General features: G+C 35.2%; 3 protein-coding genes across 3 annotated transcripts; 1 reads left to right on the top strand and 2 right to left on the bottom strand.

Moving 5' to 3' along the window:
* Window positions 1-936: 936 nt before the first annotated feature.
* LOC105773614 (integrin-linked protein kinase 1) lies at window positions 937-7,279 on the top strand. Its single transcript, XM_012595641.2, has 12 exons — window positions 937-1,534; window positions 1,616-1,690; window positions 1,777-1,872; window positions 3,142-3,227; window positions 3,525-3,645; window positions 3,969-4,048; window positions 4,455-4,517; window positions 4,667-4,773; window positions 4,900-4,985; window positions 5,698-5,819; window positions 6,169-6,280; window positions 6,734-7,279. Exons 1-12 carry the CDS (start codon window positions 1,214-1,216, stop codon window positions 6,836-6,838), a joined length of 1,374 nt encoding a protein of 457 aa, XP_012451095.1. The 5' UTR covers window positions 937-1,213; the 3' UTR covers window positions 6,839-7,279.
* A 440-nt stretch (window positions 7,280-7,719) lies between these two features.
* LOC105774290 (oil body-associated protein 2A) lies at window positions 7,720-10,278 on the bottom strand. The gene is made up of 4 exons (XM_012596737.2): window positions 9,952-10,278; window positions 9,789-9,871; window positions 9,586-9,700; window positions 7,720-8,225 (listed from the first exon to the last, which is right to left on the bottom strand). Exons 1-4 carry the CDS (start codon window positions 10,235-10,237, stop codon window positions 7,969-7,971), a joined length of 741 nt encoding a protein of 246 aa, XP_012452191.1. The 5' UTR covers window positions 10,238-10,278; the 3' UTR covers window positions 7,720-7,968.
* Window positions 10,279-10,510: 232 nt separating this feature from the next.
* LOC105774289 (protein NRT1/ PTR FAMILY 4.5) lies at window positions 10,511-13,076 on the bottom strand. Its single transcript, XM_012596735.2, has 5 exons — window positions 12,814-13,076; window positions 12,634-12,730; window positions 12,318-12,535; window positions 11,739-12,182; window positions 10,511-11,644 (listed from the first exon to the last, which is right to left on the bottom strand). The coding sequence occupies exons 1-5, from the start codon at window positions 12,814-12,816 to the stop codon at window positions 10,691-10,693; spliced, it is 1,716 nt and encodes a 571-aa protein (XP_012452189.1). The 5' UTR covers window positions 12,817-13,076; the 3' UTR covers window positions 10,511-10,690.
* Between the last annotated feature and the right edge of the window lie 282 nt (window positions 13,077-13,358).

The raw sequence follows: 13,358 nt of genomic DNA, 5'->3' as shown, positions 1-13,358 counted from the left end.
TATGTTATTATATTTCTTTTCCCATATTTGATTATCTATTTCTCATATACTCTATTTTCCTTTCCCATTCAAATTTCTCTTCTTTTTCTATGTACTAAGTTGTCTTTTTTATTTTTTTTATTTCTCTTTTTTTTCTCAATTGAAAACTCTAGTCGTCGTATTTAATAACCACCGATGCCGCCGTTTATAGTGGTCTTTCATGCCGATTTCAACACCAAAGAAGAGATTTTCTCTTTCTCGTTGACTTCTACGGTTCTGATATCCTAATAGCCGACTTTAAATATTCTAAAACAATGACCTAAACTTTGAACCACTTTTTCTACAATGATTTTAAAAAAAAATATTTTTGGTGTCATCTAACACGATGATGACACCTAAAAATATATTTTTTTTAAAAACTTAATAGGTGTCACATTCCTTGAATACCCACATTTTTAACAAGCATTTTAAAAAATATATATTGGTGTCGCTTGATGTAGTGACAGCATTCAAAAACATATTTTTAAAAAAAATCGATGATTGGCTAATCGAGTGACATTGATGATCACGATGAAAAATGCATCATTTACTTATATAATTTTTGACTTAGATAATTTTTGTAAATAAATAAATTATTTTATTGATTGAAATAATATTTTCATTTAAAAATTCAATTGAGACATTTGTTTTGAGATGTACGGGTGCAATTATTTTTTTGTTAAAATATGTGGTCCCCTACACACGGCTCATCTGCACTAAAACTGTCTGATCATGAATTAGCGGTGATTTCTTTATCCCTTTCCGCAAATATCTAATAAAGTATAAAGTCGTCGTTTTCCCATTTCGTTTTGTTATTGTTCCGCTTAACGGAGCGCGTTAAGTTCCCATCATAAGTTAGTCAACTGTCTCCTATCCTCCGCTACGTCGCCGAAATTACTCTCACGCATCTACAGCGAGTGGATACCACAGCCCCTTAGGAAAATACGTTACCTTAACCAATACTGAAACTTCAGCTTTCATTTCTTTTCCTTTTTTTTTTTTTTGGGTTTGAACTCTATATAAAACCTCCCCAAAATCTCTCAATCTACTTTCATTGTAAAAATCTACACGTCAGATCCTAGTTCTGTTTAATTCTTCTCTAATTAAGCGTTAATCAAATTGAAGATCATACTTATTTTGGATTTACGAAGAGAAGTAGCTATCTTTTCTTTGATTTTCTTGTTCTTGTTAAGTGATGGAAAACAAAGCGGCGGTGAGGTTTACATTAGGGAAGCAATCGTCGATGGCGCCGGAGAGAGACAGAGGCGAAGCGGATGGGAAAGAGAACGAGGAAGGAGAGGAGATAGATGAAGGAGTTAGGTTGATGTACTTGGCCAACGAAGGTGATTTGGACGGCATTCGCGAGCTCTTGGACTCGGGGATCAATGTTAATTTCCGCGACATCGATGATCGGACGGCTCTCCATATTGCAGCTTGTCAAGGACAGACCGATGTCGTTTCCTTGCTCCTTCAGCGCGGCGCTGACGTCGAATCTACAGATCGATGGGGAAGCACTGTAAGCAAAAAACCAAAATTGCCTCCTGTTTTGCTCTTTTTCTATTTTTTTTCTCTAATATATATATTTTTGGTTAAATAGCCTTTGGCGGATGCTGTATATTATAAGAATCATGATGTGATTAAACTTCTGGAGAAACATGGAGCTAAGCCTTTTGTAAGTTCCTTTTGCATTTTCTATTTGGAAATCTTTTTCCTTCGCTGATTTTTCTATTTATGTTGCTTGTTGAATTTTGGTCTTAGATGGCTCCAATGCATGTAAATCACGCGCGTGAAGTTCCAGAATATGAGATTGATCCAAAAGAACTTGATTTTACTAACAGCGTCAACATTACAAAGGTAATCTCTTATTTTATTATATGTAACTGATCATGGTTTCGTAATTGTTTAAATCATAGTCATGTCAAGGGCTACTTTTATTGGGAAATTCATCAAGTCCTGGGGACTTGCTAATAGTGGTTACATTTGCATTCATAAGGAGAACAATTTTGGTTTGGACCTGTTTCTCAGTGTACGTTTAACTGGGCGCCCGGTACGGCGTAATTTATCTTCCATCGCCCCGAATTGTTGTTCTGATTACGAGGGCAGCACATTCTAATATACTGCAATTTCACTGGACAGCTGGACCCTTTTGGGTCTGGTGGAGAATTCCCTCCAATCGCACTCCCCTTGCCATTTTCACCCTTGCTTTCGTTCTTTAAATTTTCAACACTTGGCTATTTCTAATTTTCTATTTTGTTTCATTTAAAGGTTTTTAATTATTTTTTCATTTAAAATGATAAATAAATTTATTTTATAAGTGAATACATAAGTAGATAATAGAAATGCTGACCAAGTCTTAGCTCAGTTGGCAACAGTATTGTTGCCGGTATAGGAGGATGTGTGTTCAAATGTGCTTATCCTCAGGGTTAGAGAGGGATTATGCATAGTTTTAGGCTTTGTATAAAAAAAGTAGATAATAGAAATTTTGAGAATTTATATTTAAATAGTGTTGGAATATCTATAAAAAAAATAGTCTGTTACAAATATATTAGTATTTTTAATGACTATTTTCTCTTTCACTAAGTTTCACCTCAGCACTCGCAACTGCCTTTCCTCTAAATAGATATCCCTCTGGTTTCACTCTGACTCTGACATTACCCAGATTGTACACCTACAACAACTAATTTAACTTCAATTATTATTTCCAATTTCACCATCCATCAAAATGTGGCCTAATATAATGCTTATCAACATTTGTGGAGAATGCTAGTAATTTTTGAAGTAGTGGCTCGGTTGTATCTATGTAAGTTATTTTGTTTTTTCTAGTTATGGTGGGAGGTTAGAGCTGACAATAAAGAATTGGTAGATGACCAGTAAAAGGTATATAAAATTTTTTGTTGCACAGAGCAAAGAGTTTCATTATCTATGCAATGCAGTTCCGAAGAGAGACACATAAGGGAGTTATGCATTTCTATGAGCAAAGTGCTTCTAAAAACATAGGTTTTTTCGTTCATGTTAAATATATATATGTACATTCAACTCATGACCTGATGACCATGTGTTATTGCATCTTCAATTTTTCTTTAGTTGCTGCTGAGCTAAGTCATCTCTATGACTAAATTGCAGGGAACCTTCTGTATTGCATTATGGCGTGGAACACAAGTTGCTGTGAAAAGGGTTGGGGATGAAGTTTTTACCGATGAGGATAAAGTGTAAGTTCAATAACTCAAGATGTTCTTCCTGTCTTTCTATGTTGTGTGTGTGTGTGTATATATATATATATATATTCTGGGAGGAGAGCATGAGTGAGACGAGGAGCTGAGGTGAGGGGTTGGCATGTTTTGCTTTATGTTTTCTCTTTTGTTATTGTGGTATCAAGATTCTGGACCTTTTATTGGGTCTTCAAACCCTAGAGCCTGATGCCTGCCTTTAGGGATAAGAATTCTTGGACTAAGCGTTGGTCCTTTTCTTCCACACATTATGATACATGAATTCTTGGTTTTTCTCAGGAGGGCATTTCGAGATGAGCTTGCATTATTTCAGAAAATTCGACATCCAAATGTAGTTCAATTTCTTGGTGCAGTAACTCAAAGTAGTCCTATGATGATTGTGACAGAATATTTACCCAAGGTTTTAATCGGCATCTTATTTGCTACCATAGCATCTATGGACTCTTTTGTATGAATAATTTACTTCCCTCTGACATTTTGGCTTGCTGATGTTGTTATAAATTTGCTGCGTAATTGAGGTGCCATGAATTGTTTTTGTTTGTATGAAATGTTGGTTAAGGCATTGATAGGGAACTATAATGTCATATCTTTCCTTTGTTTTGTTAATTTTGTTTGTGGATGAATAATAGGATTTTAAGATATTCACCTTAAATATCTCTTAGCTTATTTGGTTTAAATCTAAAATTATCATTAGAAATTGTCTTGATTGCTGCTTGTTTGCAGGGAGATTTACGAGCCTTCTTGAAGAGAAAAGGAGCCTTGAAACCAATGACAGCTCTGAGATTTGCACTTGATATTGCAAGGTTTGTTATTGTACTGAAATTATTATTCTTGAATACACGTTGACAAATGGCTATTTTCCTAGTCATAAATGGACAGTTTTTTTGTCAAATTTCATTTTAGAGTTAGTGCTAATTGTACATGAGTATATCTGTTGCACGATACCCGGTCTTTGTGAAGAACATGAATAGGGAAATCTAAAAGCTGCAAAATGATTATACATTTTAGTGCAGGGAAAAAAAATAGTATTTAAACTTAAGACTGTGCTTGCTGGTCTTAAATGATTGTAGTTGAGATGATCACTACAAAGCTTATGTTTAGAGTTAAGTGAGAAATAAAACTGATTAATGCATCAAACATTCTTTTGCTGGCTGATAGTCTCTTCCTCGTGAAATCGAATATTAACTTATCTTCTATAATCTTTTGCAGGGGAATGAATTATTTACATGAGAACAAACCGGCACCAATAATTCACCGTGATCTTGAGCCTTCGTAAGTTTTCTTGTTTAGAGGGGTTTTCTTTTCCTAACAAAATTTAGATCTGGAACAAAATTAGCTTTAGGCTACTGTAAAGACGTTTTGTCCCCTTGAATTTTCTGAAATGGTCAGAACTTTTTATGTGCTTACAATTGAAATAACAGAAACATTTTGAGGGATGATTCTGGACATCTGAAAGTTGCAGATTTTGGAGTTAGCAAGCTGCTAACCGTTAAAGAAGATAAACCTCTAACTTGTCTAGACACATCTTGTGAGTTCTCTTTCTATTTGGTTCTGTTTATCCTCAATTTTTTCTATTTTACAAATTCAAGCTGTCATTTTTTTACCTTTATTTTTTTTGCTGTAAGCTGAAACATATTTGATCTTATTGATACAGGCCGATATGTTGCTCCAGAGGTGTTCAAGAATGATGATTATGATACCAAAGTAGACGTGTTTTCATTTGCTCTGATCTTACAGGAGGTAAATTATTTCGGTTTTTTGATCATAAGATCAGCTTGATTCAAAGTCAAATGCCTTGATGATTATTGAGAAGAATATTTATGAAAAGGAGATTTGTTTTACACGGTGTTAAGAAGGGGGAAAACAGATATTATGATAATTTTACCAGTTTTTACAGTTCTTAAACCATGGTTAAGAAATATTTTAATTTTGCAAGTTGTTTGTACTCATTCAATGAGCGGTAGTTGAGATATTGCAGGAAATCTTGAATGATAGCAAATATTTTGGCATATATATGTGTGTGTGTGTGTGTGTCTGTGTGTGCATGCGCGAATGTATAACCTGAATATTTTAACATTATTTAAAATGTCAATTACGAGTCTAGCTTTTCTGAGTAGTTGGGGCTTTTCATTGCTCTACCTTACCTGAAAAATATGAAGCCGGACAATTGTCTTTTTCTTTCTCCTCTAAATTAAATATTATATACATTAGGGTTTGACATTTGTAAATGATTAGCCGGGCATTAAAAGTTTGTTTCTATTTCCACTTCTCCCCATAAGACGATGGAAGGCACAATGGGGTTTCTGCTTTTCTTCCCTGCTCGATCCCCTTTCTTGTGATGCCTGTTGTGCTGTTTTTAATTTAATTTTTCTTTTTATTCTTCTTTTTGTTCTATACCAAGTCTAATAATTGTAACAGCCTTAATAAGTGATTTTATTGTGCTATTCTGTAGATGATTGAAGGCTACCCACCATTTTCTGCTAAGCAAGACAATGAAGTTCCCAAGGTATATGCAGCAAGGGAGCGTCCACCTTTCAAAGCTCCAGCTAAGCATTATGCCCATGGGCTCAAAGAGTGAGTACTACATTTTGGCTTCAATAATAGTTATAGTAATTTTGCTTCTTTCTTTTAGTTTGTCATCAAGCTTAATTCTTAAGTCTTAGTTCAGGATATGCACTCATGGCACCAGAGGCATACCAACATGCATGTATACATCTGAAATGAATTAATAATCCCGTATTCTCTTCTGCAAGGCATCTGGTAATCTTTTGAAGAAATTTTAATTCTATGAATTAGCATGTAGCATACTAGTCATTGCATCTCTCTGTCAGGGCGGTATATGCATCTAGGGGCCAGACACATATATATATATATATTATATGTATATATAGAAGATATGCTAATATTATCCTTCTAATTCCAGGTTAATTGAGGAGTGTTGGAATGAGAAACCTGCCAAGCGACCTACATTCAGACGGATTATAACCAGACTTGAATCTATTCACAACAGTTTCAGTCATAGAAAGCGTTGGAAGGTATCCTCTCTCTTTCTCCAAAGCCTCACCCTGTCATTCTCTCACGCACATGTTTCCATCGAAGGTTCTCATATTTGAAGCTTATTATCAAACAAAAAGGCACATAGCTATTGAAATTTTGTGAGGCAATCAGCTTCTTCTTAATACATTCTGATCCCTAGTGAAAGGTCAGAAGTGATGAAAATAAGGGTGTTATATTGAGTTGCCAAATTTCCTGTTATTGAATGGCTAGCAAAATAGGCCATTAGTCCAGGCCTCCCTCGTGATGTTGGTTCATGGCTAGCAAACGGGATCCTTTCGCCTTGTTTGTCAAGTAGCAGTATCAGTCATATTTTTGGTTGGCTAGAATGGATGGCTAGTCATCTCTTAATTTGGTTTAGTGTCCGAGTCCCTTTCAAAAGGTAACATCTTGGTGCATTTTTAACTAAGGTTGGCTGCTTGCAAAATGTACAGGTTAGACCACTAAAATGCTTTCAGAATCTGGAGGCAATGCTGAAGAAAGATCATTCTAGTCCAAGCAGCCGTAGCAATTCATCTCGATCTACTAACAGCATTTGAATGAATGGCTGGTGTTTTATCTTGCAAAGCTTATAATTCTGCAAAATTCATTCAGTTTATTGGCTAAAAGATTGAGCGTATAACCAGGAGCATACTTGAAAAAAAAATGTTTGATGTCTTTAAGATTTGTTCTCCCTTCTGCCTTGTGGGCTGAAAACTACATTTTGTTCCACTCCATTTGTTTGTAACTTCTACTGTACATTATGTATGCTATCATAAGCTGCATAAAAGAAAAGTATGTTATCGTAATCAGCTAAGGGAACTACTACAAGAACAACGTATTTGGACCATATGAATTGGAATTGGAATTGGGGAAAACGGTTTTGCTAAAGAAAGTCGAATCAAGCAAAGATATTTTAATTATTATGTAATGATGTCTGTCTGAATTGGATTGATTGTACTTTTCTAAGATTATTGAGGAGAAAGCTTGTTTTTGTTTTATGTATGAGATTAAAATAGCACGATTTTGTTTTATGTACGAGATTTAATTAACTTCTATTTTGTTCGTATAAAGAGCTAGTATGCTTTTTAAGTAAAAAAATTGGGGACTGATTTAGGTGAATTAGTATTAGTTTAGCACTACTTTTGAGAGATTTTAAAAATTTTGTTTAAGATTTAAGTGTTTAGTATGGTTATAAGAAGTGTTTTTAGAAATAAAATGTCTATTTTAGACATGATGTTATAAAGTAACAAATATATATTTAAATAAAGGTTAAATTAATTAATATTATGATATTTTAATAAGAATATAAAAATAATTTATTATAATTTGTTGTTAATATTTTAATATGTGAAAATAAATTTTAAATATTTTTTAAGCAACTAAGTAGAATGTGTTGAAAGGATGAGAATGTAATTAAGCTATTAAAAATGGAGAAAAGTTAAAAATTTTAAAAATTTTCTACTGTGTGCTGACCTCTAACTGTCCAATAAAATTAGGAGAAATTACAAGCTCTTCTGTAATTTGCTTAAAGAAAAACAACTTTGACTCAAAAGTAAAAATGTGATAGATAGTACCACATCATTTCTACAGATTATTGCAAAAAACCTACCCCACACACAATTGAAAAGCAACACAAGACTAGTAGTGATTAGGCACAATATTTTGTGGTTATAGGCAAAGGCAAGTTCTAAGGGAAGGGAGCTCTCAACTTCATTTCAGTTTTCTCGATGTCAATGGCGAAACCCTTGGCATGCTGTTTCCAGTAATCAGCCTGTGGATTGATCCATTCAGGTTCTTCAATTTCCACCCTTGACTCCATAATTGCTTCGGTTGAGATGCTGTAATTGTCATCCCTCTTCTTCACCAGCTCTGGGTCGATTTTCCCCAGGTTCACCCCCTGTGGTGACATCATCAATGCTGGTGCTCCAAGTGGAAGTCTGTCACCTTCATCCCCACCCAACATCACTCGTTTGGTGTCCATTTATCAAGTTATTGTATATATTATCAATATCATACACATTTGATTAAATCCATCTATGCATCCAAACCAAAATCTAATCGAATTTATATATGATAGACTCGAAACATAAACCTCGCAACTTACTCGACTACATCCCTATTAACCCATCACTACCCATGGAGTAAATTAAACTATGATTTGATTTCATCCATTAATTTTGGGTCCATTATTACTTTTTATAAAAGTGTCAATTATCTCTTCTTCTTCTTTTCTTTATTTTTTTTAATTTTTAAAATGTCCACTAACTGTGTTTCAGTTTATATTAAAATTGTTGCCAGCATATCCTCGTTCTATAGAATTTCAATTAAAAATATTAATTTATATTCATATTTTTATTTTAAAATTATTTTATTTTTATAAACTTTTTATTTAATATTTAATAATTTTAAAATTATATATATATTTTAAAATTTTAAATATATACAATTTATACTTTTATTTTTAATATTTAAATTATAATGTCATGTAAATGTGATATAAATTATATTATATATAAAATAATTCTAGATAAAAGTAAAATAAAATAATACTGGTAAATTATGGTACATATGTAGCAAAATTATAAAAATAATAAATTTATAAAATTATAAAAATAGTATCACGCCATTAAATTTAAAAATTTAAAAATAATAAAATATTATTAGACACTCATCTATATCTAATATCTTCTTTTAACTTAAAATAATTAATTTTTAAATTATAAAAAACATATTTTCTTCTTTTACAAATTTTAATCATTTTATCTTTTTTCATAAATTAATATTTTTATTTTACGCAATCCATTTAAAAAATATCATTATTTTACTATTTACCCTAAATTCAAACTTCAAAACTTAAATTTGAAGCCTAAACTTCAAAACTTAAATTTGAAGCCTAAACTTCAAAACTTGACTTCAAAATTTGAGTTCAAGATTTAAAATTTAAAGTTTGAGTTCAAGATTTTGAGTTGGGTTCAAAGTTCAATTTTAGAGTTTAAAGTTACAAATTTGTGTTCAAAGATATAAGGTTATGAATTTGAGATTCTATTCGAGATTCAAGATAAAAAATTGTTAAAATTATACGTCAATCACATGACAAAAATTGAGATATTAAATAATATTTAAAAATTTCTCAAAATAATAATAATTATTTAGATATTAAATAAAAAAAATTGAGCAGGTCGACCGTTGACCGTTGGAGCCCAAAGTTGGTGTGCAAATTTTTGGTAAGAACGAACCAAACTCGGGTCTAAAGGGCGGCCATTGCAAGGATTTGTAGGTACTATAAATTAACTTGTATATATACCTCTGTCAACTTGCCATGTGCACCAAAACTTGCCATAGGTTTTTGCCAGATTTTCCAATTCAGGTTTCCCTATCATTTCTGGTATTCTGGGATTAACCCAGAGCCCTGATTTTATCTGCGACAAATTCCACGCTTATCATCTTCATTAGTACTATAATTTACTACGTAAACACTAAGAAGAAAAGAGATTAAACAACAGAGACCTCATAAGCATGGGAATGCCAAAGTTTTTGCTCTTCTTGAGGCAGAGCTTCAAACAATCTATCGGATATTATATATTCAATTCCTGCATTGAAATGCAAAAAAAACAAAAACTTGTTCAACATATTGTTTGATTGTCAACTATATTGGTAAAAGGAAACTGACCAATGAGGCTGGCGTTGGAATCATCGGAATCATAAACAGGACACTGGAGAAAGTCCTGGTTCAGCCTGCTAACATAGTGGTGAGTCTCGATTTGACGGCACATATCATGGCTATACAAGGCAAAGGTGCAGACATGTTGGCTGATTTGCTTCACTGGGGTCAATGCCTGCAGCATTGATGCTCCCTTGTCCACCACATGCTGACCCATCGTCATGGGTTGCCCTGGTGGCGCTGCCTCCGCACCTTTAGCCGGTGTTGGAGCCGGGGACTTGTCACTGGAAGCCATTGAAAAGAACTTGTGGAGGGGGTATGGTTTGAAGATTGTTCTGAAAATTTCGGGGGTTATAAGGGAATCGAGAAAGTAGGTGGGGGAACGTGGAGGAATATTTGGTGGCCACCTTGACATGCATGGTGATGAGGTGGCTGACGGTGGCGAGATGTCTCGACAGGTGGGTGCTTGTGAGGGAAACTTGGGGCCGATCTTAAAAGTTCAGTAATGCCAAGATTTTCTCTGCCATCTTTTATGTCTCTTAAATTTGATGAAACCAGAAAGAAGAAATGAATACAAATTGAGTTTGGGGTTTTACTTTTATATCATCAAACAACATAATATGAAAATACAAATACAAATACATTTGGAACTCGATCTCTACATCTTGTCACCAACTTAATTTGACATAAACATAAAGCGGAAATGGAATAAAATGAAGGTCTAGTTGGCTTCTGTCTTGGGTCCATCTTAGTTCTTAGACCTGTACTTATAACGCGAAGAAACAAACAAATACACACAGAAATTGACCAAACTCAGCAAAGCAAGTAACAAGTAGAAGAGATTGAGATGATTCTTGTTAATATTGTTGCCAGCTAACCAACCCCCACTGTTTGTAATATGTTTTGTTGCACGATTCACTATCTGAACCAGAATGGTACTGAGGTAGTAGCCAAGTGCCATGGAAGTCCACAAGAAGCAAGTGGATACGGTTTTAAGTCCTTGAGGAGCTTCAGAATAGAAAAATTCAAGAAGACCCACATAGGTAAACATGTCTGCAATTCCAAAAATGAAGTACTGGAATGAGAGCCAGAAGACGCTGATGGGCAATGGTTGGAGCACTGGTAAAGCATCCAGCATATTGTGGTCTCGAGCCACGGATTTGCGCTTCACTTCCATGATTGAAGCGGTAGCCATGGATATGGAGGAGAGGATGAGGCCAACTCCTATACGTTGAAGGTGAGAGATCCCGGTGACATGGCCAGTGACCTTACGGAGAAGGGGAACAGCAATTTGGTCATAGAAGGGGATTATGAAGATCAAGAAAACAACAGGAATGATTGGTAGAGAAGCAGGTGGGATGTGGAAAGAGCCAACGATTGTTGTATCCATCGTAAGGCCTTGTTGGACTGAAAAGGTTTGGAGTTGAGCTAAGCAAAGGGTCATGATTATGGTACAAGCGAAAACTGGGGTCATTCCAAGTAAGATCTTTGCGTTTTCTACTTGGGTTACCCTGCAGAGCTTCCATGGATTTGGTTTCTCAGATGCTGTTTTAATGGCTGCTTTATCCAGGAACCTGTAAACGTCTCTGTGAGGCAGGAAATCATCTTCCAAAGCAGCTTCCTTGTCTTTGTCAATCTCATAAAGCTCCAGAGGGTTCTCAGGGAGTTTAAGATTTCTATTGCGGATTGCTGCAGCAAAAACCTTCAAGCAAACCAAAAGCGAGTAAAGTTCTGTCCATGGCGAGATGAACTATATATGAATGAGAATTAATTGATGGAGTTTCATGCAAGCAAACCTGAATGAGTTCCAGAAGGACACTACTTCCTTGAACCACATGTATCCTATACAATGGCCATCCCAATACAGCAACGATGAGAGCCAAGAACATGGCGATGGCAGAGACTCCGAATCCAACATCCCATCCTTTATGATCATCAAGCCAGACATAGAGCGTTAAACTAACTGCACCACCAATGCACAAGGCGAACAATAAACCGTTGAAGAAACTGGACATTGTCTTAGCTTCTCGAGGGTCTTTCTCATCGAATTGATCAGCTCCATGGGATGGTATCGAGGCTTTAATCCCCGCCATTCCCGCAGCAACCAAGTATAGAGCAACGTAGAGGAACACAGTATCACTACTTTCAAGTTTCTCGCAACGAGAAGTCGGATCGAAGACGTTACAAGGCGGTGGCCTGAGGCTCGAATAGTGAGCTTGCGCTGTGAGCAATGCTAGTCCCTAGATATAACGATCATTCACAAAAAAAAAAAAAAAAACACACCATGAAACCAACAAGTTTGTCAGTTGCTTTATGAAGTTTCTAGTCTGCCATGAAATTCAGAACCATGAAATCTAGCTCTAGCAATAGCCTACCAGGAACTCAACGGATCCAGAAATGAGAATACTTTTAAATCTGCCAATATAAGTGTCTGCGAAGACAGCAAAGATAATGGAAAGGATATAACCAGTCCCCATGAAGTTGGTTAGAGCATTAGCTGCATCAGATACTTCGAAGTGCAAAATCCCATTGAAGTAAGTCGTCAGGTTGACGGCCAAATGAAGATTTGCCAAGTTCTCAAATGCAAACGCCACTGCAGAAAAACAACAAGTCCTATACATGTGAGTTCATAACCAAAAAGTTCTTCTCCATTTTGCAATACAAAGGATGTATAGTAAAGCCTTCACTTACGTAGAACGAACAAAGCAGCTCTCAGTCCTCCATGCTTGTGCTTCACAGCTGTTTCCCCCTTCCAATTCACCTTACCATCAACAAGCTCGAGTTTCTCCTACAACAAAAGCATGAAAATATTTTATTCCCTTCACCGGAAAATGAGTGAGCAAATGATGCCAAGAATATCAGAAAATATACCATTGCTACTTAATTAACTTGCAGGCTGGTCCTGTTTGCCTAGTGCAACAGATTAATCACCAATGGTAGGACAAGCAACGAGAAAGTTGTTTATATAAATTGGTTCAAAGAGAGTGACACTAATGGTGGACGAAGGCAGTTCATAGACCACAACACAATGCAGCTGGATATTGCCGACTTAAGTACGAGATAGTTCCCCTAGCATCTTGGAATTAAGCGTGCATGGAAATGACGTAGTGACATACGAAATTCTAATAGTCAGAAGTACTGTTGGAAGTGATTTTGAAATCGGGACATATAACAAAGTAATGGAACAAAAATAAGCAGAAGGAATTTTAGGTTAACTCAAATGAATCAAAATATCGAATCTGTTTGAACGTCGCCCACAAAGCTGTCAGCACCCTATGAAAATAATACAAATATATTTATAATACCGGATGCCTCTTTTGTGTGAAACTTGAGGGCATTAGTTAATGACTTAATATTACATTGTTCTACGATGTGGGTCCCGTGATGATTCATGTAAGAAAGCATTGTTTTTGTTG

Source organism: Gossypium raimondii, chromosome 6 (genome assembly GCF_025698545.1).
Source record: "Gossypium raimondii isolate GPD5lz chromosome 6, ASM2569854v1, whole genome shotgun sequence".
Lineage (NCBI taxonomy): Eukaryota > Viridiplantae > Streptophyta > Magnoliopsida > Malvales > Malvaceae > Gossypium > Gossypium raimondii.
Note: the sequence above shows the minus strand (reverse complement) of the source record. Positions and strands in the feature narration are given on the sequence as shown.